Here is a 27867-nt window from a genome sequence, read left to right as displayed (position 1 = left end):
TAAGGGTACTCTTTTTCTGTCCCACCCCATTAGAAAATAAGCTCCACGAAACTGGAAGACAGGAAGCTTCATCTGCATTCACTGCTTCATCCTCAGAGCTTAGACCAAAACCCAAAACATAAAAGATTCTTCATAATAAGTATTGATTAAATTTAACAAATACATGCTGATTCTAATAATTATTTTAACATTTTGGAGACAGTAAGGGGCAGAGAAAGAACAATCTTGAGCATTGACATTTCATGGTGAAAGTGAAAACCTCTAAACAATGTTTATGAGCTAAATGAAAAGGCATGCTACAAAATCCCATGTATACTATGCTCACAAATTTGAAAGACGTGTGTATAAGAAAAAAGAGAGCACACAAAAGTTATATTAGTTCTTGTTATAGGACTCTGACGGATTTTTCCTGCTGCTTTACAATTATATGTGCTGTTGAGTCTTAAATAAAATAAAACTTTAACTTACTACCATTTGAACATGATATCCTTAACATAAAAACAAACCAAAACTAGACCTTATGTTTTCTGTGGTGCAGAGAACAGGTAATACACTAGCCTGGTTTACAGTTATGTCTAAGACGAGTAGGAAGTAAGATTGTAGGTGCTGATCAAAGAGCTTTTGCTATAATGTTTTAAAAGAATGTGTTTTTATATTGTGTAATTAGATTTTTTTATTATTATTATTGTAAGGATAGAAGAAAGCATTTAAAAATTCTGAAACAAAATAAAGTGTGAGTCGGGCACAGTGGCACACAACTGCAATCCCAGCTGCTCAGGAGGCTGAGTCAGAAGGATCACAAGTTAAAGCCAGCCTCAGCAACTTAGCAAGGCCCTAAGCAACTTAGTGAGACCCTGTCTCAAAAGGGCTGGGAATGCCGGGCATGGTGGCACACGCCTGTAATCCCAGTAGCTCAGGAGGCTGAAGCAGGAGGATTGCTAGTTCAAAGCCAGCCTCAGCAATGGTGAGGCCCTAAGCAACTCAATGAGACCCTATCTTTAAATAAAATACAAAATAGGGCTTGGGATGTGGCTCAGTGGTCAAGTACCCCTGAGTTCAATCCTTGGTACCGAAAAAAGGACTGGGAATGTGGCTCAATGGTTGGATGCCCCTGGGTGAAATCCTAAAGGGTCCCAAAACAACAAAATTTTCTTTTCCTGTCCAGGCACAATTTGCCTTCACTTAAGACACAAATGAGAGAGGCCTGGAACCTCCCCCCCCCCGCCCTTTGAGGTCATGGCTCCTGGTGACATACCCCATGTCTTCTGCTTGTTCTAGGGATGGATGGGGTGAGGAGACACCTCTCCCCTTCTCCCTGGGTCCAGCAACTCCCATGAGAGCCCTGAGATCCAGAGGGAAGAGCAGATTAGCCTTCTGCCAGTGAATTACTCACAGTTTAGCTTGCTTGGTTGGAGACAGGCTGGCCTCCCAAGGGTCATCTGACTGCAAATTCCTCCAGCTCAGTGACAACCAATGAGCAGCTGCAAAGCCTGTTTCTCTCAAGGACACACCCACACATGTCACATCACCCTGCAGTAGCTTTGGATTATAGAGAGGAGTCCTTCATTATCCTTTGGTGCCACTGTGCATTCCTGAGACCCTCTTTGTGATGGCTTCCAAATTCTGCCTATATTGAAGAAGAAACTAGGTGCAGGGGAGGCTGGCAAGGCCAATGTGGGGACTCTTCTTTCCTGTCCCCAGGCATCTCTCCAGCCACTCTCTTTTCCCATTGCCCAGGACAAGGAGTCTTCTCTGCCGATGACCAGGGCTCAGCTCCCAGAATCTGTCTCCAGAAAGAAGTTTCCAGAGTCAGGAAGTCTGGCCCATGTCCATTTTCCAGACACTGGACTGGCTGGTTCTTGGTGACCAGTCCATTGCCTGTTTCTCTGCCCCAGCCCACATCTGGGAAAGGTGAAAAGGCACTGGGTGGTTTCTGGGCCAGTCAACAAGCAAAGGGTGACTGTCCTCACGGGGGAGCTGAACTCTCTGAGCCACTCTGTCTTTGCAGGGCACATCCCCTCAGCACCAGTGGGGATTCGGGAGGGTGGTGGGGCTGGATCATCACATGGAAAACAGAATTCTTCCTGTCCTGAGGCTGGCAACAGGGACAGCTGCAGCTTATGATCATTTAGTTTCTTGAGTAGAATTTTAGGCAAATGTTTCTGTTTGTTTGTTTTGCAGCACTGGGGATCAAACCCAGGGCCTCGCACATGCTAGGCAAGTGGTCTACCACTGAACTACACCCCAGCCTTCCTGGGTAGGATTATAAACTCCAGAGACTACTGATTCAGTCATCGGATATGTGTTCATCCATCCATTCATTACCTTCGTGGACTGCTGAGTCCATCCTGTGCCTGGCACCGTGCAAGGGTGTCATTCAGTAGTAAAGAAGGGATAAGTACACAGACATCTGTATGACAAAGAAGAGTCTGGTCACCCTTTGCTTGTTGACTGGCCCAGAAACCACCCAGTACCTTTTCACCTTTCCCAGATGTGGGATGGGGAGGAGAAAAACAGGCAATGCCACCTACCCCCATCTAAAAAAAAGATACTTGGTAAAAAAAAAAAAAAAAAAAGACTCTCAGTCACATAATCTGACAACATTATTTGAACACAGAGATATGTCAAGTGTCATGAACCTACTAAGCACCAAACCTGATATCCAAAGCTTGTGTCATTTTTCTTGGCCTTGTTGGCAACCCCAGCATGGGCACAGCAGGCCCTGTGATGGAAACGCTCAGGAGAGAGACCTTGGCCCTTCCTACCCCTCCCCCACCAGCCCCAACTTGTAGCCTCTTCATCTCTTCATTCATTCAGTCAATGGGTCAATGACAATTGCTGAGCATCTACTTGTGCAAAAGTTTTGAGGAAGGAAGGAAGAAGAGGAATCATAAATGGCTTTGTCATCTATGGGTCTAATAAGAGCTTATGGTCATAAATAACTACAGTGCAAAGAGACAATGAGAAATATGGTAGGTGCTAGCTCAAGTCAGGGCAGGTGTTTGATTTCAAAGACTTCTTGGAGGAAAGGACACTGAGATGGGCCTCAAGGACATTTAGGTCTGGGTTATCAGAGCTGTGGGGAAAGGGCTGTCCTTTCTGTTCAGAAACAGAAAGCTTATAAGCAAGGGTGTGGAGGAGGGAAAGGCTGGAGGCACAGGTACAGTGAAGGCACCGGGGTCTGTCTTGTTGGAGGGGAGCACTGGGAACACACCATTGACCCTCTATAAATATCTATTACTTGAAAAACAAAAATGGGGGCTGGGGTTGTGGCTCAGTGGCAGAGCGCTTACCTAGCATGTGTGAGGCACTGGGTTCAAATCTCAGCACTGCATGTAAATAATAAACGAATAAAATAAAGGTCCATCAACTATATATATATATATATATATATATATATATATAAATGAAAAAAATGGAAAATTTAGGTCAGGTTACAGAGGACTCAACATGCCACGTTATTGAGCTGGCACTTCTTTCGATCGTGTTCGTCCATGCCCTCCTTTGGTGAGGAAGGACAGGTGGCAGCTCCCCCCCGCTGCGCTCTCGGAGCTGGTCCCACAGTGTCAGCAGCCCTGTCTCCCACTGCTGTGTCATCACTTGCCCTCTTTCAAGTGCCTAGCCCACACCCAGCTGCCCCCACGATGCGGCCCAGAACGTTTCCTTCCTGGGGCAGCAGGGCCAAGTCATTTGGAAACCTCTCTCTGATGAGCTCCGTGATCAAGGTGCTGATATGGCAGGTGGGCCGCCTCACCATGTCCCCAATCTCGGAGGTGAATGCGGTAGGGAGTTTCGTTGACCTATCTCCTCCGCCTTGGGCCCTCTTCACTTTCACTGCAGGCGACCCTGCGGCTGCATCTGAGGATGCCACAGGCCACATCACGATCCTACTTCGGCCGTTTCCTGCCTGTCCCATTCTGGGCCACCCAAGGTCAAGCCTCTAACCAACTAGTCACTGACCACAGTTCCTCACGCTAAGACTCTGAGGACTGAAAATGGGGAAGATGAACTTTGTACCATTTTACTTTTGATTTTCTCCTCCAGAACCAGCAGGCTAGCTGACCCCCAGGGGACAGTTCATCTCTTGCTACTTGGAGGGCAGAGCTCTGTGTCCTAAGTCAGAACCAGCTGGGGTTCCCTTCTACCTGGATAGACTCCTGAGATCTGAAGAGGCTATTATTCTCATAAATAAAATAAGTTAAGAACTCTAGGCTGGCTTCCATCACAGGCTGAGGCCCTCATGAGACAAAGGATGTGAGAGGGCTCCGTAAACTGCACATTAATCTGGAAGCATTGCGGTGGAGGTTATTAGTTTATGAAGATTGAGTTCACATTCTTATTTGCTCTCCTAGCACCCTGTTCTTTTTCTTCATAGCATTTATGGATTTTCATAACTACACTGTAAGTTACTATTATCACGAGGCACATGGTTTATGTGTTTAATGCCTGCCTCCTCAACAGGGCATAAGCTACGATAGAGCCCGAGCCACGTTTAATTTTGTTTCTCATTACTCTCCCAGCACCTAGTTCAGTGCCTGGAATGTCGCAGAGGCTCAAGGAATAATTAACTGAGAAGTTATTTCAGGACCCACACCTCCTTCACTCGAGATTTTTTATTAGGCTAGTCTGTATTGCTCACTGCCGAAGCCTGGCATGTCATAGGCAATTAATAAAGGCTTTTTTGGAAGTGGGAATGACTAAACCTCCCTAAATGCCATTGTCATTGTCAAGTGCTGTTTCTGAAAGCTCTGCTGTATTTCCCAGTTTTCCCCTCTGTGATCCCAATGCCCAGACAGGCTTCTGGGGCCTCTCAGACCTGCGCTTATGGCCTCCTGTCCTTCTCCCTCATCTTCCTCTGCTCCAGCCCAGACCAAATATTCACCATCCCCCACCAAGGTGTTCCATACCCACTGCAGTTCCGCCTCAAGTTCCTTCCTTTCCAACTCCCCTTTTAAAAGCACAAGTGTGTTTTTTCAGTGGTGTGTATGTGTGTGATAGTACATTTTCCCCATGGAGAATTTCTCCTTGGAAAAAAAGGCTTTCATGTGCACAATATTATTCAAGACAAACAATACTGAGATTGGCCATGCAAACAGTGTACCTGGTAGGAAATTAAGGCTCAGAGAAGTTATATTTGGAGATGATGTTGTTGTTGTTGTTATTTGTTTTGTTTTCTTTTTTGGTACTGGGGATTGAACCTAGGCGTGCTCTACCACTAAGCTACATCCCAAGCCCTTTTATTTATTTATTTATTTATATTTTGAGACAGAGTCTGGCAAAGTTGCAGAGGTTGGCCTCAAACTTGTGATTTTTTCCTTATTCAGTCTCCTGAGTCACTGGGATTACAAATTGTGCCAAAATGCCCACGCAAAAAGTTATATTTGTAATTTTCAACCTGGAGATTGCACCTTATGTATGGATCCATGAAAACAATTTGGTTGAGTGGCCTGCATTCAAAAAAATAAAAAAGAGCAAGAGAAATAGAGAGGGAAGGAAGGAAGAGTAGAAAATAGGAGTATATTACGTATACTATGCATTGTTCATGATATTTGGTGTATGTGCATGTGTCCCAACTAGGTTGTGATATAAACTATATCTCTTACTATGAGTCATGGCCAAAGTGGCAGGATTATATGACATGCTAAAGGTTAACTAGCAGAGCTTAAGTTCCACCAATTATAGATTACAGAGAGGTACTGCAGTCTGGGAGGCACAGTAGAAATCTCAGCTGTTCCAATTAGGCCTGAGGGAAGCCGGGTGTTCTGGGGAAAACCAGCTGGGTGCGCTGGGTGTGGGAAGCGCTGTCCATTGTTCTATAGAGGCCTCAGCTCTGGCACTCTGTGTGGAGGGACTGAGAGACCTGCTGGGGTGGGGTGGGAGCTCCAGTTCAGGATACATTTGTTAGGGCAAATGTACCAATTGATACATTCATGCGAACCAATCCTATGTGGCCTTAAGGAAGTGGTTCTCAAAGGGTAGCTCTAGGCCAGCAGACCAGCATCAGCTGGACACTTGACTCGTTACAAAATCAAATTCTTAGAGCCACCCAGACCTCCTGAGTCAGATACTCTGGGAGTGGGCCCCAGCATTCTGATTTACCATGCTCCGCAGGTGATTATGGCATGAAGATGAGAACCAAAATCTTAAGGATGTCCTGATTGGCATTCTGTGTTCGTGTGTCCTAGGACATTAAGCAGGACCTGGTCTAACAGCAGCCATGCTGGCCAAGGATGGTGTCTGCCTGAGCCTCTTGATATGAAATCTACATTCTGTCACCCACTCAGCCTCACAGTTTACCCAGCGCTTTCACACACAGCACTTGTGTGAAAGAATGCTGTGTGTATCCTTCTTACTCCATGTGCTTTATGGACTCAGCCTGTACAGTTTTCATTGACATGGTTCAGTTTTGTACAGGGCTCTGAAAATGTTCTCAAGATGCACGTGTATACCAGTGTGCAAACTTCCATACATGCATCTGTTCTGCCTTCTCTGTTAGACACTGCTCCTGGGTTAGTCTCCCTTCTCGTTAGTGCTCAGCTCGATACTCAGCAGATAAGCACTGGAGTCCCTCTCTAACCCTGGTTACCCTGTCTGCCCCCAAATACACTGATTACCTTGAAGTAATCTTGATGTGCCTACCCAGCACCTGCAGCCCATTTCCTCCCTGCGGACTCCTACCTGTTACCTAATGACAGAGGAGCTATGCGTGGGTGCTGCCTCCCAGCAATGACAACCTTCACCACCCACTTCCTGTGTTGATTTGTGATGTTGGGTCCCTGTTGCCTGAGTGAGCTGTGAACATTTATACTACTTCCCACTACCGTCTGAAACTCAGTTTCCACATCTGTAATGTGGTAATACCAATATCTAACACTTACAGACGGTTCAGAGGATGAGAGGAAATGATAGTGTAAAGAACTTAGCTCAGCTCATGGAACATAGTAAGTACCTGATAAACAGCCCGTGAAGAGTTCAGGCATAGTTTTCTATCCCTAGCAAAGCAGTCTCTTCTAGAAGGTTGTGTGGTCTTGTACAGCTATAGATTCAGGTTAAATATAATTAAATGTAAAGAATAAGTGAAGTATTTTTTTTAAAAAAGAATAAGTACAAAGCCAGGTGAGGTGGCATACACCTGTAATCCCAGTGGCTTGGGAGGCTGAAGCAGGAGGATTGTGAGTTGAAAGCCAGACTCAGCAACTTAACAAGGCCTTAAACAATTCAGCAAGACCCTGTTTCAAAATAAAAAGGGCTGGGGATGTGACTCAGTGGTTAAGTGCCCCTGGGTTCAATCCTTGGCACACACACACACTCACACACACACACACAAAACCTAATAAGTGAAATATGAAAGTTTAGTAAAGCTAATTTTAAAAATTATAAGGTGTAGAGGCTGGGGATTGTAGATTAGTGGGAGAGTACTTACCTAGTACATATGAGGCACTGGGTTTGATCCTCAGCACCACATAAAAATAAATAAATAAAGGTATTGTGTTCATCTACAACTAAAAAATATTTTTTTTAAAAAAACTATAATATGGGCTGGGGTTGTGGCTCGGTAGAAGAACACTTGCCTAGCATGTATGGGGCACTAGGTTCGATTCTCAGCACTAAATAAATAAATAAATAAATAAATAAATAAATCATGTCCATCTATAGCTAAAAATACATTTTTTAAATTGTAAGGTGAGGCCAGGTGCAGTGGAGCATGCCTGTAATCCCAGCAGCTCGGGAGGCTGAGGCAGGAGGATGGCGAGTTCAAAGCCAGCCTCAGCCACTTAGTGAGGCGCTAAGCAACTCAATGAGAACCTGTCTCTAAATAAAATATAAAAAGGACTGAGGATGTGACTCAGTGGTTGAGTGCCCCTGAGTTCAATCCCTGATACCAAAAAAAAAAAAAAAATTGTCAGTTGTATATATTGGTAAGTGCTATGTGAATGTTATTATGAGTCTCTCTGGGGGCCTAGAGGGACACCCCATTCTTCCTGAGGCTGATGAGGTAGTAACTTGTGGAGTTCTGTTCTGCATTGTTGAAACCGAGAAAGAAGAGAACAAGGTCTCTGCCCACATCAAAGGAGAGCATACCAGGTTAAAGAAAGGAACAGGGTAAAATCCCAAATTATCCCTACAGCAACACCTCAAACCTCTGTGGAATGGTTGAATTTTTCTGTAGACCCAAGTGATTATTATATCTAATATCTAGAACAATTAGAAATTTAATATAACCTCTGAACAGCAAAGTATAATGACAGAAAACTCCACTAAGCTGATCCCAAGCAGCCACCCACACCAGACACAAACCCAGTCTTGGCAAAGCCACCCATAGTCATTTCAATGGGAAACCTAGAACACAATTCAGCCTCGGTGAAGCTGCTCACCAAGCAGGTGGTAGGATCCCACATAGATGAAACATAAATAGCAAACAAACAGAATTTGAGCTGCCTCACCTGGAAGGATCCCACCCCATCTGATTGTCACACACAGGAAGAAGCCCAGCCATTGCATCTTTTAAGTCAGGATTGTAGCTTAGGCATTGCCCTCTCTACTTTGGGGAAGCTAGTCTGGCTTTATGAGTTTGAAGATCATATGATCATGTGTTAGTCAGCTTTCTGTTACTGTAACAAATGCTCCAAATCGACTGCTTATAAAGAGGGAAGTTTGCCAAGCATGGTGGTGCATCTCTGTAATCTCAGTGACTCAAGAGGCTGAGCCAAGAGGATTGTGAATTTGAGGCCAACCTTAGCAACTTGGTGAGATATTATAAATAAACTATAAAATAAAAATAAACAGAGAGAGAGAGAAAGAAAATAGGTACCTAATGACATGAAGCAGGGTTTGACTTTGACTTTGTCTTGTTAATGTTTTCTATCAGGACTTGGATGGACCAAAGATATCTTTTGTATGCTGTCATCACATCACCAGATGATTGAATCAAGGTCATAAAAGTCTCCCTCTGAAACAATGAGCTAAAACCACACAAATGAGAGCCATTGACATTGTTGTCAAGGGGATCGAGAACCCACAGAAAAAAAATCATGTGAATTGCAGTTATATAAATATGGAGTCTTAACAAGGAAACCCATACCTTCCTAGAGTTTGTCTTAGAGGATATCTGGACCATGACCCAGAAGTCACTCAGAGACCAAAGAATAGGCTGACGAGGAGCCTAGAAACCAAGTGTTTGAAGAACAGTTGAAGGCAGTTGGGAGGGGGGTTTTGGGGGACTGAGAAGATTCACAGGCATGTGATATCTGTCTTCAGAGGCACTTATTGGAAGGAGAGCTTTATGATCTGGACCAAGGCACAGCCAGGACCCCTGGGGATGAGTTACAGGAAGACAAATTTTGACTCAGCTTGAGGAATAAGTTTCTAATCATTCAACCATCCTACATTGAATCATAATCTCTTGAAAGGAGCAAATTTCTCACCCCCTCCCTGTGATGTTTGTGCTATACTGAGTGATCATCTGATGAGGACGCAGTGACAAGAATCTTATATTTGCTGAGGGTGGGGGTGGCGTGAAGATGGTCTGATTTGTCCTTCAAATCGAAAGTCCCTTTCGATTCCATAAGTCTCTATGCTGCATCCTTCCTGATCTATGTACTCACAGTAGCAAAAGCTACGTTGAATATGCTGATGTTCTGGAGGGGCAGGAGCATGGTGGGTAGTGTCGACAGGATGAGGAGGCCCAGAAAGCTTAGGACCCTGGAAACTTGGAGGCACTTCCTTTTAGGACTGGAAGTTCTGGAGAGGATCATTGACCCCTTGTTCTAGTATTCTTACTCCTCAAAAGCGGTTTCTTTCTGTTTTTTTTTTTTTTTTTTTTTTGTCCTGGGGATTGAACCCAGGGGTGCTTTCCCATTGAGCCCCTTTTCATTTTTTATTTTGCAACAGGGTCTTACTAAGTTGCTAAGGCTGGCCTTGAACTTGTGGTCCTCCTGCCTCAGCCAGCCAAATCACAGGAATTGTAGGCATGCACCACCACCCTTGGCTTGTAAAGCAGTATTTGAGGGGAGTGGATGGAGAAGGGAAGGAGAACAACCCACAGACAGCACAGAAGCTAAAAATTACACCACCTGAAAAAGACACATGTGTTGGGGGTGAGGTGGGACATGAAACAAGGAGTGTAAGCAAGAAAAGGGAATGATGAACATGGAGGAGAGGGTGAGAGAAGACATTAGAAAAGGTAGGATCTCAGTGAGATTTGGCTGGAAGAGGGTGATAATAAGGGGGCACAAAGAAACAGTATACCCTGTGCAGGTCCCTCTGGGAGCATACATCATTTTTACACCATTGTGGACCAACACATCCACACGTGAGGACCCTCTCATGGAAGAAAAGCCACAAAAAAGAGACCTGGAGGGAAAATGGATCCATATCAACAAAGGAGCTCCACAGAAGAAGAGGCCCAGGCCCACAGCAGGGCAAAGCCAGGGTTTCCTGGAGCCTTTCAGAGCAGCCTGTGGAGCAGAGAAGTGCTGAATGTAGAGTTGGGACTACAGTCTGAGCTCTGCCGCTGGTTAGCTGCAGGATCCTGGGTAAGTTACTCTCCCTCTCTGGGCCACAGGGTCCTCTTGAAGAAAACCCAGGGATTGAACTCTGACGTCCTCTCAAGCCAGGTAGGCTACGATGTTAATGATTTATATGCCAACCAAGTTCATCCGTAGGTAGAACATGGTTATTTGAGAATCAGAAAATGACCCCGTGACTATGTTGAAGCTGTGCTTTCCTTTGGTAATTTCATCTTTGCCTTCCAGTACTGTTTTAGGGTTGTTCCCTTTGAAAAATCCTAACCTATCTCTTCCAAACTTCAGCTGGCAAGAGAAGGGTGTTTGCCCCTGACTGGGCAAAAGGATGGTGGCATGTAGGTTAACTGAGGGCCCTGGTTTGCCCAGGACTCAGGGGTTCCCCAGGACCAGGGGCTTTCAGTCCTGGGCAAGCAGAGATGGTTGGTCACCATGGTGGTAAGAAAGGTGAAAAGGGTCTAGAGGTGGCTTGGAGGACAGGTGGTTGGAAGGTCTCTTCTCCTGCTTTTCCTTGGGGAGTTTCCCTTGTCAGCTGTGGTTTTTGACACAAGGCACAAGTCGCTTCAGAGGTGCAGCGACAGAAGCGAGAGACAGCCTTCTAGCCAGTCCCAAGCCCCAGTTGAGACTACAGTTGCCAGGAAAGACGTTGAAATGCTTGATGAGCACTGGTGCTGTGGGGGATTTTCCCTTTTTATTCAAAAAAACAGAAAAGACCCAGTGGAAAAAAAAAAAAAAAAGATGATTGGTGAGTGGTAAGGCAGGCAGCGGGCCGTAGGCAGCCCCAGGAGACTGCGTGCGAGTCATTTGTTTAAATTTGCAGCTGACGCCTGCCACCTCTCCATAGGCACCAGATGCAGAGCCTCTCAGCATCAGTCAGTGACCAGCGCGTGGTGACGCACAGCTGCAGCCATGAACTACCCCCTGGCCCTCGACATGGACTTCACAAACTACAACCTGGGAGACCTGGTGAGTAGGGGCAGGCTTCTCTCTGTTGCCCAGGCCCTACTTGGAATTCTAAATATTCTATGCCAAAGTCTAAGGGAGAGAGGACAACTTGGGAGTCCCCTTCTACTGTAGATCTACAGAATCTAGATGGGTCCATCAGCTCTTGCCTTTTAAGGTTTTATTTTCCATTCCAGTGGATAAGTAAACTTGCTGCCCTTGATGGACATCTTTTAGAAGGAGTTGGAAGACCCAGGTCCAGGCCCGGCAGCTTCCCCTGACTTGCTATATGACCAGGGACCCAGGACTCTGCCTCTCCATTCTCAATACCAAATCCTCCCCTCACCTCTTTGGGCTGGAAGAATGGACTACACAGGAAAGCACTTTGGAGGTTGTCCTTGTGTTGGGAGGCTGGCACTGCTACACAATCAATCAATCAATGTAGAGCTGTTCATCTCTTGCTATATGATTATATCATCAGGGCATGACATTCTATGTTGGATGGATAAGTGGAAGACTTAATCTTTGCCCTCAAATGGCTTATGGCCCAGCCAAGAAGAAAGTAACCTTTGGAATCTGTGAGACAATGATTATGTTCTAGACCCAAGGAAGCATGAGACCAGATGGTAGCAAGGGAGAGGATCCCCGGGGCCAGAGCTGGGGAACAGGGGTTGCAGAGTTGGGGAGAGAGCCCTGTGTGAATCCTATAAATGTCTTATAGAGCATGTTGTAGCCTTCTGCAAAGAACTGGAGTCTCTAGAGGTAAGGTATTCTTGGAAGGGTTTCTTAGGTGGGCTACAAAAATGGTCCCCGGTACCACACACAATAAAAGGGTCTGGCACGCTTGAGTCTCTACAATGAAGCATCATGGTTCAGTTGACTTGGTTGTCACTGAACTCCTGAATAATGAATGTGGGAAGTGGCTCGACCAGAGGACCCCCAAGGAGGGATCTGGTATGCAGGCAGCAGAGGACTGATTAAGAAGGTTTCTTGGAAACTTTGTCTTGGTCTTTGGCCATCCCTGGTGAAAGGGCTTTACTCTGAGCTGCACTCTGGCCTAGGTCATAAAGGATTCAGACCCTGGCTCCTGACCTTAAGTTCACCCTAAGCAGGTGTTCAGTTCCCTCCTTTTATAACTCTACCCACTGTGATCCCAGAGTTGCTTGGAAAAAGCTGCCTCTCTTCTTGCCCAGGTCACAGGCTGGGAAGTGTCAGTGGGACATGGCAGAAGTGAAGCGAAGGGAAAGGTTCTTTACACCAAGTCTGGCCTCTGGGATCTAACCGGTTAAAACAGATGTGTAACTAATCCATCTATTAATCAGGTCCTGCTGATGACGTCTCAAGTCCAATGCCAGATGAAAATGCAGGGCCCCTTGTTGAAAAAGTGTTAGTAATTTCAGGATTGCAACAGCAGAGCCAAGTGAGAGCTCCTTCTAAGCTCAGGCCCTCTGTGACTGCCCAGAGGCACGCCAACGCAGCCGGCCCTGAGTCTAACCACAGGTCTGGGCTGTGCCCCAGATCAACCTACAACCTCACAGCCCTCCAAGGTAATGTGCTCCTGCCCCAGCCCCAGGCCGGCCACTGGCCGCACCTCATAGGCTGCCAGGTGTCCTCTACCCGAAGCTTCAAGCTGTCCACAAGCCCTGACCCAGTTGGATGTTTTAATAACCACCTGGAGATCTGGCCGTTCCTGGCTTCTGAGAAACCTCAAAAGTTTCCCCTAACTGCACACCTCACTTCACTGCGTGACCTACTAGAGGCAGGTGGTGGCAGGGGGATAACCGGGCACGTTCCATGTCATGTAGAAAAGCTCCATCCCAAGGAGAGAGACCTGGCAACTGGCTTCATGCTATACCTTAAGCCGGTGGTCCTCATCCAGGCATCTGAATGTGCCTGGACCCCTCAATCAGGGTCTAGCCAAGAGCCCAGGAGTCCTGAAACCCGGCAGGCTCTGGAGCCTTTCTTCAATCAGCCACCGCCAGTGCCCCCTCCCTTCTTCACCTACCTCCTGAATACTCTCTCTCTGAGGCTCTTGTCCCCTTGGGAATGCAGACCGTCCCCCTCCAGCCTAGTCTCCCTGTAGGGCCCTGAGCAGCACTGCTCAGTAGACTGTCCTTAGCAGCGTCATAGCACAGAGGCTCTGGGCTGGAAGAGTAGGCAGAAGGGTCCTGCCGGAGTGCCTTCTTAAACAGTTGCTTTGAGTTTGTGTTTTTTTATAGAACTGAGGATGGAACCCAGGGCCTTGTGTATACTAAACCACAACAACTGAGTCAACTGAGCCACCCCTTGCTGCAGTAAATATTTTTTGGTACCAGGGATTGAACCCAGGGGCACTTAACCACTGAGCCACACCCCTGGCCCTTTTTGATTTTGAGATGAGGTCTTGCTAAGTTGCTTAGGACCTTCCTAAGTTGCTGAGGCTGGCTTTGAACTTGTGATCCTCCTGCCTCAACCTCCCAAGCTGCTGGGATTACAGGCATGTGCCACCACACCTGGCCCCAGAAAATATTTGTTGACTTATGGTACAGTTGAATCCTTAGCTCACATTTCCCTCTGGAATCCGTCCAGCTTCTTCTATTCCTTTTGCTTCCTACTCCCCTCCCTGCCTTTGTCCAAACTAAATACTGGTCCATTTTTCCAGATTATTTGGTTCTACACTTCAGTGTTGGGGTTGGAACTGGGTTTCTTGTCCATAAACTGGCCATCGTGTGTTCCCTTCCTGCTCTTGAATTCTAAGATCAACTCTGACCATTTAAGCTGCCTACTTTCATCCAGGCACAGTGGTGCAGGCCTGTGATCCCAACAATTTGGAAGGTTGAGGCACGAGGATCACAAGTTCGAGGCCAGCCTCCACAACTTAGTGAAACCCTATCTCAAAATAAAAAATGAAAAGGACTTAGGATGCAGCTCAGTGGTAGAGTGCTCTTGGGTTTAATCTCCAGTACTGCAAAAAATAAAATGAAATGCCTGCTTTCCTCAGGTGGGCTGTTAATTTTCATAAATGAAGGATACAAACAGAAAAAAAATCTAGATGGCTAAGAACTGGAAAGAAGGAGCCAGGACCTCAGGGTGGACATGCCAGGGAACCACCTTGTTGGGAAGGTAGGTCTAGACAGGTCTAGATAGACAGACAGAAGATCCTGTCTAGAGGAAGCTTTATTGAAGAAAGCACTACCTCTGGGTAGAGGCAGGACCTGGGATGGTCATGAACTATACCTCCAGCCCTGCCCTACATACCAGCCAACTGCCATAGAGCAGGGGGAGGCTGGTCTAAGCCCCCAAACCTGATTTTACCTGACCCCATCACCACCAACCATGACCTCAGTGTGACCAGAGCATCACAGACTACAAATCCAGTCCACATGCACTGTCACATTTCACCCAAGAGGTGAGAAGAAGAGGAACCAAAACCAGCTCAGGCTTTTCTGGGCTTTACCTAGGGGCAGGGAAGGACCCCCCCACAGCAACCAGCTCAAAAGTCCCAGAGGAACCCAGTGGAAGGCCCAACTGCAGGGTAGCTGTAGGGGTCAGAAATGAGGGAGAGGCCTGAGGCCATCCTGGAAGGGATCAGCATTGGGGGGAATCTAGGTTTAGGCACACAGACCACAGAGATTCTGTCAGTTTCTCTTGCCTTCCTTGGTGTCACAAACTGGATCTGACCCCACTCTTGGCAGGATAGCTTTTCAAAGTGGCCATGTGGGGCTGAGATTGTGGCTCATCAGTAGAGCGCTTGCCTTGCACCTGTGAGGCACTGGGTTCTATCCTCAGCACCACATAAAAATAAATCAACAAAATAAAGGTATTTGTCCATAAAAAAAAGAAAGAAAAAAGTAGCCATGTATTTGAAATGGAGAATCAGAACACAAAAATTAGTATTCTTTCAGGAATGGGGGGGTGAAATAGTTCAAATCAATACTATCCCAGGAGATAGTTTTAAGAACTTGCTAGGAGACATGTCTGCAGGTGCTTTGCAGTCCCTAAAATGCAATCTGATATTGAGGTGCAAAGTGGGGATCCCTTTAAATCTAAAGATTCAATGCAGAGGTGAAAGTAGCTTAAAGTCTCCCCCAAAACCACTGCCAGAGCAGTGCCACACTCTTAAGGGCCAAAACCCTTGGGTAGAGAGAAAAGGAGGAGCTGGAACAAATGACCCGCAAGAGTTTCAGATGGTCTTCAGAGTGTGGGCCTTCAGGAAGAAGAGTGTGCAAACCTACATTCACACCAGGAGCCCAATCTCACTCCTCTAGACCCCTGGGCCTTCACACGGCTGAAAGATGAAACGACAGAGGCCCTGGCTGCTCCACTTCCAGCTCTTGACTGCTGGGATGTCCACGCAGAGATACGTGTGGTCCTCATGGCCACAGCTATGACCCATCAGCTTCTGTGTGTAGATGCCTCCCTAGCCCAGGGTGACTCAGTCTTTGGAGTCCTGAGGTTGGGCCTGGGGGAGCCATGTGCTTGGTGGGTAGTCCTGTCCCCTCCTCAGGGCTGGGAAATTCACTGGTTGCAGGACAGGCTGGGGGAGAAAAGACTCCTGGTACTGAGGGGGGAAAGATCATGCTGAGAACCACTAGTCCTGGGCAAGGGATGGGAGAATCAAAATGGGATCAGGGAGCTGCGAGCTGGGAGCCGGGAGCCCAGAACAGGAGCTGGGCGCATTAGGCAGCTGAAGGCCACATCCAGTCTCCTCCTTCCCAGGGCAGGCAGGAATTTCTTCCCATGAACTTTCACTTAAACATTTGTCACTCACAAGGGCTCCTTCCCAGTGTTAGACAATTTTGCCATTGGAAAGTTATCCCTCCTTTGACGGAAATTCCACCCCGTAACTTCAGCCCATTCCTCCTACCTGCCCCCTTGGAAGCTCACACCAGGGTCCATCCCTGCCTTCTTGCCCACGGGGGCTCTTTCTAATTCTTGAAGACAGCTCTCATGGACTCCAGTGTTCTCTTTCCCAGACTCTACACCCCTGGAACCTGAAAACTCCCTTCCAGGACAGTCTTCTAAACCCCTCAGCAAAGTGACTACCTCATCCCTTGTCCAGACCAACCAAAGGCTTGCGATCAGAGGCTTCTGTTCACCTAGAGATGACGTTACCTTGCTGTCAGCCACATCACTCTAGTGACTCATTTTAAGCTTTCAGTCCACAAACTCCCAAGTCTTTTCTCACGAACTGTTGTGACCAGCTCTTCCCTCGCTTTTCCCTGGACAGTTGATGCTTTGTCTCTCTCCTCTTATTTATTTATTTGTTTGGGGGGGGGGGTTCTTCTTAGGTTTTTCTGTTTTGTTTGTTTTTAGAAAAACTAGAGTTTTTATTTGTTTTGGTACCAGGGATTGAACCCACTAGTATCAGCCATTTTCATTTACAGAGTCTTGCAAAATTGTTTAGGAACTCGCTAAATTACTGAGCCTGACTTTGAACTTGCGATCCTCCTGCCTCAGCCTCCTGAGCTGCTGGGATTAAAGGCCTCTGCCACCACACCCATTTCTATTTTCACTCATGTAATCCCACCTGATTACTTTGGGCCTGTGGTGCCAGCTCATGGAGAACTCTGCATCGTTTAAAGTATCCCCCAGCCCTGTCTCCATTCCAGGCAGGACTGAGAGTGCTAAGGAGGAGAGAGTCCAGGGTAGATCCCTGAGGAATGCCCTAGACCACCAGCCTCACCCTGCAATACCTGCTGACAGAGAATCTGAGCCAGCAGATCCTGGCCAGCCCAGGGCACTAAGGTGGCCTCATCATTCACAGAAGTCACATGGGGTTTGGAGATCTTAATTGCCAGGGAGGGGCCTGGGTCCTACATGGAGGGAAGGAGAAGAGGAACATTTGTGGACCCCACCTTGGGCCAAGTACTTTGAATCTCTGCACCCCACCTTCCCTACCCCACCCTACTGCCAGATGCTGCCCTAGCCCCAATCTGCCCCAGTACTCATGGCAATTTTCTAACTAGATTCCCAGCTCTGTGCCCAGCTTCACTGCAGTTATCATGTTTTCTTGCCTTCTCTGGGGCAGGGGTTCCTGGTCTGTGTGTTGGTTGTGGTCTGGTGGGTGCCTGTTGGTGCCACATGCTGCTATGGCCCCAAATGGGCCCCCGTCTGTGTCCAAACAGGGTGTCTGTTGCCATCAGAGTGGGCATGAGGGCCTTGGGTTTCTGCTGCTTCTTATGGCAAAAAGTGAGTGAGCCTGTCATCCAGCTGCCCACCCTGCGCTCCCTCTGTTGTAAGTCACGAGCGCTCTGGTAAGCAGTATAGGCCCCACAGCATTCGGGATTCCTGACTCCTCATCTCTTTCCACTAGGGGCAGAGCCAACCTTGCATTACTAAGGGTTTTTTTGTTTTGTTTTGTTTTGTTTTTTTGGGGGGGAGCAATACACTCCTGTGTATGAGAAGTGGCTTTAACACATGTCACTCACAAACCCCCAAAATGTCTGTTTGACACCTCTTGCTGATATGTACTACCAACTTCCAGTACCCCTCAAACCAGCTTCCTCCCATCTTCCCCTCTTTCTGGGCACTTTGCAAAGCCAATACCTATTGTCAAGGAGAAAGAGACAGACCACTTCCCACAAACTTGGGTTCTCTGGAGATGGGGTCCCTGGAGAGATGTTCCACGTGTTGACTTTAAATAGTCAATAACCAATCAGCCTAGATACTCTGAAGGGCAGGTGAGAAGTTGAGCCTGTGGGCCAGATAGGCTGGCTGGTCCTGTGCCCTCCCCTGAACTATGGGGCAGCCAGGCTTCAGCCACTGCCCAGATAGGTGGAGTCCAGCCCCACTAACTGCCTCAACCTCCGCATTTCCCCTCCCTGCCTGAAGCCTGTGCTCAGCAGGGGGACGGCTCACCTCTGTTTCCCCTTGACCTCCTGCTCAATTGCAGTAAGAGGCCAATGGGTCATATTAAACGACTCTTGAAAACAATTCCCAAGAAGGCAAAAAGAACCCTAGATAGATGCAAGAGGCAAGAACTGCAGAATATAAAAGCAGACTAAGTCCTGTTGACCCCAGGCAAGGCTGTAATTTTGTGCAAGGAGCTAGGAAGGCTGTATGTAGGAGGTTGGATCTTGAAGGAAGGGCAGGAATTATGTAGGCAAACTTGAGGAGACAGGCCTGCTGGGCCAAAGCAGGAGTTTGAGCAAAAGTTTGGTGGAAGGAGCAGGTGGGGTGTTGCTCCCTGGAACACAGAGTGCTTAACACAGTACCGTGGAAGATAAGGTTTGACAGATCAGGGGGATATACATTTTGGAGGCATTTAAAGGCCCTCAAAGGAGTTTAGATCTCACCCTAGAGGTCCATGACTTGCAAATGAAAATAGAACAATTTCCTTAAACAAAAACCTATGTGTTGGGGGTTGGAGTTGTGGCTCAGTGGCAGAGCGCTTGCCTCACATGTGTGAAGCGCTGGGTTCAATCCGCAGCACCACATTAAAAAATAAATAAATAAACAAAACAAAGTTAAAAAAAAAAAAAACTGTGTTTTTGACCACACAGTCAAGAGTGAACAGATCAAGAGCTAGGGATATAGCTCACTTGGTAGAGTGCTTGCCTCACATGCACAAGGCCCTGGGTTCAATCCCCAGCACCCCCCAAAATATAAATAAATAAAGAGTAAAGAGCTCCAGCTGGGTGTGTTGATGCAAGCCTGTAATCCCAGCAGCTTGGAAAGTTGAGGCAGGAGGATTGCAAGTTCACAGCCAGCCTCAGCAATGGCAATCTGCTAATCAACTCAATGAGACCCTGTAATAAAATACAAAATAGGGCTGGGGATGTGGCTCAGTAGTTGAGTTCCCCTGAGTTCTATCCCTGGTATCCCCCTACCCCCCCCCCAAAAAAAAAAGATTGAAGAGTTCTGGTTCAAAAGCAAGAAGGAGAACCTGGATCCTCGACTCCAATGAACCATTCTAAATATAATCAAGGGCACTTGCTAAGTCTACAGAATCATGTTGTGTGGAATGACTGCAACTGATTCTGAATTTAGCAATGTATATTGAACATCTTTCCCTGCCAAGGAGAGCTGCCAAGAAGCCTCATTTCTTTCAAGTACACACTGTCATTGTTGTGAATGCAAGGAGTTCCACTTACTCCATTCTTCTCCTGATGAACCTTATCACAAAAGTACCTTTTTCTGGGATGGGGATATAGCTCAGATGGTAAAGTGCTTGCCTTGCATACACAAGGCCCTGGGTTCAATCCCCAGCACCAAAAAAAAAAAAAAAAAAAAAAGCCTTTTTCTTATCATGGCCTTGCTATTAAATGTGAAATTGAAAAAAAAAATAGATAAAGACAAAATGAAACAAACACTGCTTACAGGTGGCAGGGAACCAGGAAGGGACTTTGAGCAGGACACTGATGTGATGAGATTTGTGGAGGGCTTCTTTGCTGTTGTTTTGCTTTTGAGACTATGTTGCTCAAGCTGGTCTCAAATTCGTGGGCTCAAGTAATTCTCCCACCTTAGCTTCCAGAGTAGCTGGACTATGGGCATGTGCCACTCAGTTGGGATTTATGTGTTAGAAGACTCACCCTGTCCTCCATGCAAGAAGTGGACAGAAGTGGAGAAGTTGGCAGGAAAGGGACCCATGGAGAGATGGCAGTCCCGAACAATAGGGTGAAGAAAGGCTGGACTGAGGCGATACAAGAGGGCAATGCTAGGGGGGGTGGCAGATGGCTTTGCCATTGCATCACTGTGTATCTTCCCCATCCCCTTCTCATGGAGTCATCTTCTTCAGGGACCAGAAGGAAAGACCCAAGTGGGGAATGGGCTCTCCCACCACTGGGAGTGAGGGTGTGAACCATTTTGGGGCTCCTGTGTGGCAAGAAAGTCCTGTGGCAGCCAGTGAATGACCCACTGTTTGTGGAAGACCCTTTCCCCGTGAAAGGGGGCTGAGTGAGACCACCCAGAGAGGGGACAGAGTACTCCACCCATCTCTGCCTCCCTGGGGCTGATCATTTATAGAATTGTCTTTAGAACCCACATAAGTTGGGCATTATGCCAGGCACAGTGGTTCATGACTGCAATCCCAGCTATTTGGAAGGCTGAGGCAGGAGGATCACAAATTTGAGGCCAGCCTTGGCAATTTAAGGAGACCCTGTTTCAAAGTAAAATTAATAAGTAAAAGGGCTGGGGATGTAACCCAATGGTAGAGCACCCCTGCATTCAATCTCCAATACCACACACACACACACACACACACACACAAAGTTGGGTATCATTGGTTTTGCATTGCACGGGGATGGGGGTTGATGGGGAGGGTGGGAAGAACAGATCTGGGAGGTGAGGAGGAGCAGGTGCAGGGGCAGCTGTGAGTGAAAGGTATGAAAACAGGCACCATGTCTTCCTCTGTGGTTAGCTGGTAAACAACCCGAGTGCTGGGGTGGGGGGGCTGATGGAGAGAGGAGGAGGATGGGGAGGAGGGAACTTCCGGAGACATAGTGGGCACACCCCCTTCAGTTAAAACAGGCTCCCTCCCTCCCCTGGGCCTGGTCTGATGCCTCCTTCACTTCCTTCTGCCCCTGGGCTTTCTGTTCCGGGGCTCACCTCGCCTAGAGAGTTTGCTAGGGATGGGCATCTGCCCCTACCAGGCATCTTTCAAGGCAAGCCCAGGCGGTGCTGCTCATTGGCTCCAGAGGTAGATATACATGAGTTCAAACAAACCTGATCTTCAGCAACACTCCTCTGTAAAATAAGAGTCATATGGCATGTCTTGAGTTTCTTGTGTGGATTAAACTAGATGGAAGGTTGCTACCACAATTTCAATGATAATGAAGACAGGCAGGAATAGGAGGAGAGATCAAGAAGAAACCAGCAGATCACATCAGTACCCACTCTCCCTCCCCGCCAGTGGGATCCCCAGTTTCAGTGCCCTCTATTCTGTTCAGAATTGGAACAGTTATCTCCTTGTCCCAACTAGATCCAGTCTCCAAATGGCAATCCTGATGCCAGTCCCCCAGCCTGCAGCCTTCCATACCTAAGGACACATAAATAAAAAATAAGTCACAGGTACACAATCCCTTAGAGTCTACAAAGCATATCCACAGCATATATCTCCTTTCATCCTCATCATCAACCTGTGAGGGATTAATCCCTTTTACAGATGAATAACAGAAATTGTAGACGGGGGGTGTGACTTTGTGATAGAGTGCTTGCCTAACATGCATGAGGCCCTAGGTTTCGTCCCCAGCATCATAATAAATACATAGGTAGGTAGGTAGGTAGGTAGGTAGATAGATAGATAGATAGATAGATAGATAAGAATTTAAAAAGGAAGTCAGAAATGACAAAGTGATTTGTTCAAGGATACTCCAAAGAAAATTAGAATTTCATCAGCAGGACGTATGAGAGAATAGGGCCAAAAGCCTCCTGGAGGGATAGAAAACATCTACACATCATTAGGCTTCCTCTGGAAAAATGGAGTCTTCAGTTTCTCACCCTTCTGTCTCCTTGTCCTTGCAGTACAAGGAGTTTGCCAACTACAATGACAGCACAGAGACCCCCCTACAGGAAAGTCACTTCTGCTCCACAGTTGAGGGGCCCCTACTGACTTCCTTCAAGGCTGTGTTCATGCCTGTGGCCTACAGCCTCATCTTCCTCCTGGGCCTGATGGGCAACATCCTGGTGCTGGTGATCCTCGAGCGGCACCGGCATACGCGCAGCTCCACCGAGACCTTCCTGTTCCACCTGGCGGTGGCTGACCTCCTACTAGTCTTCATCCTGCCCTTTGCTATCGCTGAAGGCTCTGTGGGCTGGGTCCTGGGAACCTCCCTCTGCAAAATTGTGATTGCTCTGCACAAGATCAATTTCTACTGCAGCAGCCTGCTGCTAGCCTGCATCGCTGTGGACCGCTACCTGGCTATTGTTCATGCCGTCCACGCCTACCGTCACCGCCGCCTCCTCTCCATCCACATCACCTGTGCAACCATCTGGCTGGCAGGCTTCCTCTTCGCTTTGCCGGAGATCCTCTTCGCCAAGGTCAGCCAACCCCACAGCAATGACTCCCTGCCACGTTGCACCTTCCCTCAGGAGAACCAAGCTGAAACCAATGCCTGGTTTACCTCCCGCTTCCTCTACCATGTTGGGGGCTTTCTGCTGCCAATGCTGGTAATGGGCTGGTGTTATGTGGGGGTGGTACACAGACTATGCCAGGCCCAGCGGCGCCCTCAGCGACAGAAAGCAGTCAGAGTGGCCATCCTGGTGACAAGCATCTTCTTTCTCTGCTGGTCACCTTACCACATTGTCATCTTCCTGGACACCCTGGCCAGACTGAAGGCCGTGGACAACAGCTGTGAGCTGAATGGCTCTCTCCCGGTGGCCATCACCATATGCGAGTTCCTGGGCCTGGCCCACTGCTGCCTCAACCCCATGCTCTACACTTTCGCTGGAGTGAAGTTTCGAAGTGACCTGTCTCGACTTCTGACCAAGCTGGGTTGCACCGGCCCTGCTTCCCTGTGCCAGCTCTTCCCTGGCTGGCGCAAGAGCAGTCTGTCTGAGTCAGAGAATGCCACCTCCCTCACCACCTTCTAGGTCCCAGCACCCCCCTTTGTTTCTGCTTTCTTCGGGGCAGGCAGTGGCGGTGGAGTCCCTTCCAACAGGAGCTGGGGTCCTGAGTGTTACATTGGCTACCTCCCAGCAGGGAGGCAGCTTCTATCTAGGACATCCCTGTCACTCTTCCACCAGCCCTGAGGCTAGGCTGGAGTCCAGGGAAGGGAAAGCAGATCAAAAGCAAAGCCAAAGGTCTCTGTACCCATCTGCATCACCCTGGGCTGAGAGGACTCCACACACCTCCCACCCTAGCTGGCCAAAGCCCTGGCCACAGGGAAAGTCAATCCCCTCCCAGAACACACTCATCCTCTTAAGGGCTGCTGACTGCCACAGATACCCACCTCTCCTCCCATGCCCCATGCCAAATGGAGCCAGGAGAAGCTGGAACTGGGGATGAGCAGAAATTAAAACCGAGATGGCCAGCTAGTGACAAGAGTGTGGCCTTAACAATTCTTAGTTCCTTAATTCGGACATTCTGCCAGATCAACTCTGCAGCTGTCTTGACCAAGCAGGAAGCTTGGACTGATCTTCTTTAGATCACGGACAGTGACCAAAACAGCAATGGGTTGGCCCCATGCCAAGGGGTCCTGGATTACAGAGGACAGACTCCAAGTAGGAAGCTAGCCAGTGTCCTAAGGAACAGCAGAAGGCAAGCCAGCAGAAAAGGAGACTGGTGGAAGAAAGGAAAAACTCCCACTGAAGCCCCCAGAGAGGGACAATCAAAGCCAGCTGTCTTATCTGCCCCGGGGCCAGACAGAGGTGGGTGGAGAGCTCCCAGATTGGGCCAGGGGAGGCAGGATCCAGGGTCCTGGTGAACTCTGGGCACTGATGGAAGGAGGCAGACTCATTCTTTCCTTGCCACCCTCCTTACAATCAATGGGGCCATGGAAATTAGAGCAGAGGGTCCTGGCCACAGCAGAGGGGACCCTTAGCCATGAGTAAGAGTGGTGACAGAGGCCCCCTGGAAAGGTCCTCTGGAGTCATCTCATCCAGCACCCCCTACTCCATGGTGTCACCTTAGGCAGGGCAGTGTGAGAAGCAGACCTGGGCAGGGAAGTCCCCAAGCCCCAGGAAGCCATGCCCAGCCCCTCAGAGGATACTAGTCAGATGGAACCAGAGGAAGCTACTCCTCGCTCACTCTGGACTCTCCCTCTCAGCCTCTATCTGGGGTAGAGGATCAGGGACTCCTGCATTTGCTGGGGACCCTCTGGATAGCCCAGTTCCACTAAAATCAGTCAGGACCACTGGAGGCCTCCATTGGAAATCAGAAGTATGGCCTGGGGGACTGTGCCCTTACCACAGAATGAAGGGGAAGCCCTGGCATCCCCCCTTTTCTCCCAGCATCCAAGAGCAAGCTGGGCAGTGGAGGAGCCAGACACAGAAGCAAAAAGGCAAAAGGTTGGATTCTGAATTTTCTCTTTTTAATAAAAAGGCACCTATAAAACAGGTCAATACAGTACAGGCAGCACAGAGACCCCCAGAACAAGCCTAAAAATTGTTTCAAAATAAAAACCAAGAAGATGTCTTCACATATTGTATTTATATATTTATATTTATATATATATATTTATATAATGGTACAAAATGGCTGGGGGTATGGCCATGGATGGAGGGAAGAAGGCTGACCTGTGGAGTTCACCTTAGGAAGCTAGTGGCGGAGGTGAGAGAAGAGGGGACCTGGAGGGCCCTGGGCCCTTTGTGGTCTGAGCCCTCTCCTCAGAGCAGGAAACACTTAAAGGAGGATAGTTTGGGCAGTCTTGGGACAGGGGTGGGGGCTCCAGGGCATAGGGCCCAGGTGGAGGGAGGGTGGGCAGATGGAGGACAGGTGCCCCCCTACCCAATGCAGAGGGCCTGGCCATGGCCCCTGGGAGGTGCTAAGGGAGTCAGGAGCCTGCAGCCAGCCCTGGAGAAGGAAGTGGCGCTTGACCTGGCTGATGGTGGACCTAGAGGACAGCACCAGACTGGGAGAAGTGGGCGTGAATTCCCTTTGTGTTACAGCTGCCAAGGCGAGGCCAGGCCTGCAGGTCAGGAAGGCTAAGGACTGGGACCTGGTAGAAGACACCCTGTCTAGAATGACCCTTGGCCCTGGAGGCAGGGCATAAACTGCCTCAGCCAGGGAACTGCCCTGCCACCTCACAAGGCAGGAAAGGAAGTGAGAAAAGGAGAAGTTTTTTTACTCCTGGGACCAAGGGGGGCTAAACACCCAGTCATGTATGGCTTCAGCTCTGACTAGTGGCGGGTAAGGAGCTCTTCTGGGAAAGAGCAGAGGGGGTTGGGAGGCAGTGGCTGCGCCTGGGTGGCATAGACAGATCTGGTCCATAGCCCTGAGCCTGGGCAGAAGAACCTTGCCAGCAAGTGGGCAGGCCGAGTCAAGGCGGCAGGATGCTCCCCAGCCCCCTCCAATACTTCCCCCATTCCATCCTCAGGGGGTGGAGGCTGGAGGGGAGCAGACTGACTCAGCCAAACCCTGTTCCTTCCTTCTTTGGTAAGAAGTAGGTGGCGGCCTCTGGAAGAGTCAGGGCCCCCCCCACTCTGGGTTACCTAGCCCAGGGCTACTGCAGCCATGGGTTCCAGTGGCATCATACCACCTCATCTGTGGCTCCACTCACGGGGGCCACCAGATACTGCCCCTTCTTCCTTTTCTTCATCCCAGACTGGGGATAAAGGACTTCAAGTTCTGGCTAAGATGTAGCAGCAGGGGCACCCAGACATCCACAGCAGGAAGCCGGGGCCATGTCACTGGTGTGGGAAAACACGTGCACACGTTTCTCCCTGAATGACTCAGCAGCGGACAGGCTGCCACCCTGGGGTCTCAGCCCTGCTAGGACTCACCAGGTGGAAGCCTCGGTGGTGTGACCTCAGTTTAGGTGTGGGCATCTTGTTGTCTTACTATTTGGAGAGGGGACAGAAATGGTATCCTTTATGGACCCAGAGACACTGCAAACAGTGGGGTGGGTGTGTAGGACTGCATGTCCCTGGGTCCAGGGGAATGGAGGGGGCAATCATTTGAAGAAGGGGAAAGGGTTTCTTTTATCCTTTGTTTTTTTTTTTTTGTGTGACTTCTATCAAAACACAGAAATACAGCACACGCACAAACCAGCACAAAAGCGCAGCGCTCTATTTACAGCTCCGGCTGGCACCTGCCCACCTGGCCAGCCGCCTGCAGAGGGGGTTGGGAGAAGGGGTCAGCCACGTCAGCAGGGAAAGGAAATGAGGCAGGAAAAGACAGAAGGAAAACCGGGAGGAGCAGAGACACCGAGAGGAGAGAAGTGGAGCTTGGGCAATGAGGAGAAAGCGGCACAAAGGGACAAAAAGGGGAGACCCTTCCTCTCCTTCACCTCTCCCCCAAGGACCCAAAGCATAGTTGAAAGTGGGGGTGGTGCAGAGAAAGAGGGAAAATAGAGGTTCCATAGGAATCGGAGGGAAGGGAGGGGTAGTCCTGGAGGCAGAAACGGAACAAACCCCAATCCCAAACCCCCCACCCCACTCTGCCACTTCCCCCTAAGCTGCCAGCACATCTGGTTTCCACAAATGCCACTCCCCACACAAGCCCCTTCCCACCCCTCCACCCCAACCCTGGACCCAGGCCATCCCAACACTGGAGGGAAGAAACTTTTTTAAGGTTAGCATATTTGCAATATTGCCCAGCTTCAGCCCCCAAGGGGATGACTAGAAGGGCAGGTTGGCCATGCTGCCCGGCGCTGGGAGGTAGCCCATCTGGCTGTCCAGAGACACACTGCGCTGCCGCAGGGGGTGGGACACCATGAGGTTCTGCTGGGGAGGGGGGCCCATGAGGGAGCCCTGTGGGGAGAGCATATGGGGGGGCTGGCTATAGACCTCGCCCCCCACACCTCGTTGCTTCATCAGCATGAAATTCTGCTGGGTCATGAGGCCTTGTGGTGGGGACATGACCCCCTGGTGCAGGCCGTGGGGCACCATGCCCTGCTGTGGGGGCACACCTGTCCTTCCCAGCAAGGACATCTGTCCAGGGTGGCACATGGACATGTTGAGCCCCCGTTGGATGCCCTGCTGGCCCGGGAGGTTGGGGGGCCGAGACGGGGTCTGTTCCGCCATCATGTTCTGCAGGTTCATGAGATGCAGATTGGGGGGCTGGGCCTTGGGGGGCTGGTTCTCACTCTTAGGGAAGTACTGGAGGGTGCTGCTTGGCTTCTCAGAGGGGATGATCCTTGACAAGTCGAACTCGGGGATCCCCGTCGGGGTGGGCCGGATCACCTCGCTCAGCTCAGGGTCGTTCAGCACTGATGCCACCCCAGGGAGCACCCCTGGTGGGTATGCGTCTCCCATGCGCCCAGCCATGCCTTTGCCCATTAGATGCTGTTGGGGGGGCATGGGGCCCGGCGGCTGGGTGGGCAGGTCCTCCGGAGGCAGGGGCATGCCTGAAGGGTAGTGCTGCTGCAGGCCAGGTCCCCCGCCCCCACCCCCAGCAGGGGCCATGGCACCATGGGGCTGCTGCAGCCGAGGGGGGAAGGGCATCATTTGGGAGGAGCTGGGCACAGGGCCACAGGGGGCATTCAGGGAGTCTGGGCCCCCTGGAGCCATCATCATTGAGTTTTGGGGAGGCCCTCCGGTCCCCTGTGCATTGGGGTGCAGTGGAATGTTGGAGCCCAGAGGGGTGGGAGAGGGCAACATGGTAGGTGGGGGCTCATGGGACAGGGGCTGCTGGCCTGCCAGGTTCATGCCCATGGGGCTCTGGGCAGCAGCGGAGTTCAGGTGCATCTGGTTGGGCTGGTTGTTGCTGATACCTATAAGAAAGAGGACAAGGAGGTCAGAACTGTGTGCACCAGCTGGGGGAGACAGAACCAGTCCTTCTCCCCACTCCCCACCTTTTACCACTGACCAGCTGCCCTTGGTT

General features: G+C 49.3%; 2 protein-coding genes and 1 long non-coding RNA gene across 7 annotated transcripts in view; 1 reads left to right on the top strand and 2 right to left on the bottom strand.

Moving 5' to 3' along the window:
- The window catches only part of LOC124088927 (uncharacterized), a 36984-nt gene extending 35534 nt beyond the window's left edge, over positions 1-1450 (bottom strand). The window contains exon 1 of the long non-coding RNA XR_006850512.2: positions 1394-1450. This is a non-coding gene — a long non-coding RNA (uncharacterized LOC124088927). The remainder of the gene's footprint in view (positions 1-1393) is intronic.
- A 9869-nt stretch (positions 1451-11319) lies between these two features.
- Positions 11320-24523, top strand: Cxcr5 (C-X-C motif chemokine receptor 5). Its single transcript, XM_046438581.2, has 2 exons — positions 11320-11489; positions 21909-24523. Exons 1-2 carry the CDS (start codon positions 11433-11435, stop codon positions 22974-22976), a joined length of 1125 nt encoding a protein of 374 aa, XP_046294537.1. The 5' UTR covers positions 11320-11432; the 3' UTR covers positions 22977-24523.
- Positions 24394-27867, bottom strand: part of Bcl9l (BCL9 like) — a 29845-nt gene continuing 26371 nt past the window's right edge. For all 5 annotated transcript variants that reach the window (XM_046438576.2, XM_046438575.2, XM_046438577.2 and 2 more), the window contains one exon: positions 24394-27757. In XM_046438576.2, coding sequence (XP_046294532.1) covers positions 26664-27757 — 1094 coding nt within the window. In that variant the 3' untranslated portion in view covers positions 24394-26663. The remainder of the gene's footprint in view (positions 27758-27867) is intronic.

The sequence above is a fragment of the Marmota monax genome, unplaced genomic scaffold (genome assembly GCF_021218885.2).
Source record: "Marmota monax isolate L192 unplaced genomic scaffold, Marmota_monax_Labrador192_F-V1.1 WCK01_AAM20220418_F8-fsc00081, whole genome shotgun sequence".
In the NCBI taxonomy this organism is placed as follows: Eukaryota; Metazoa; Chordata; class Mammalia; order Rodentia; family Sciuridae; genus Marmota; species Marmota monax.
Note: the sequence above shows the minus strand (reverse complement) of the source record. Positions and strands in the feature narration are given on the sequence as shown.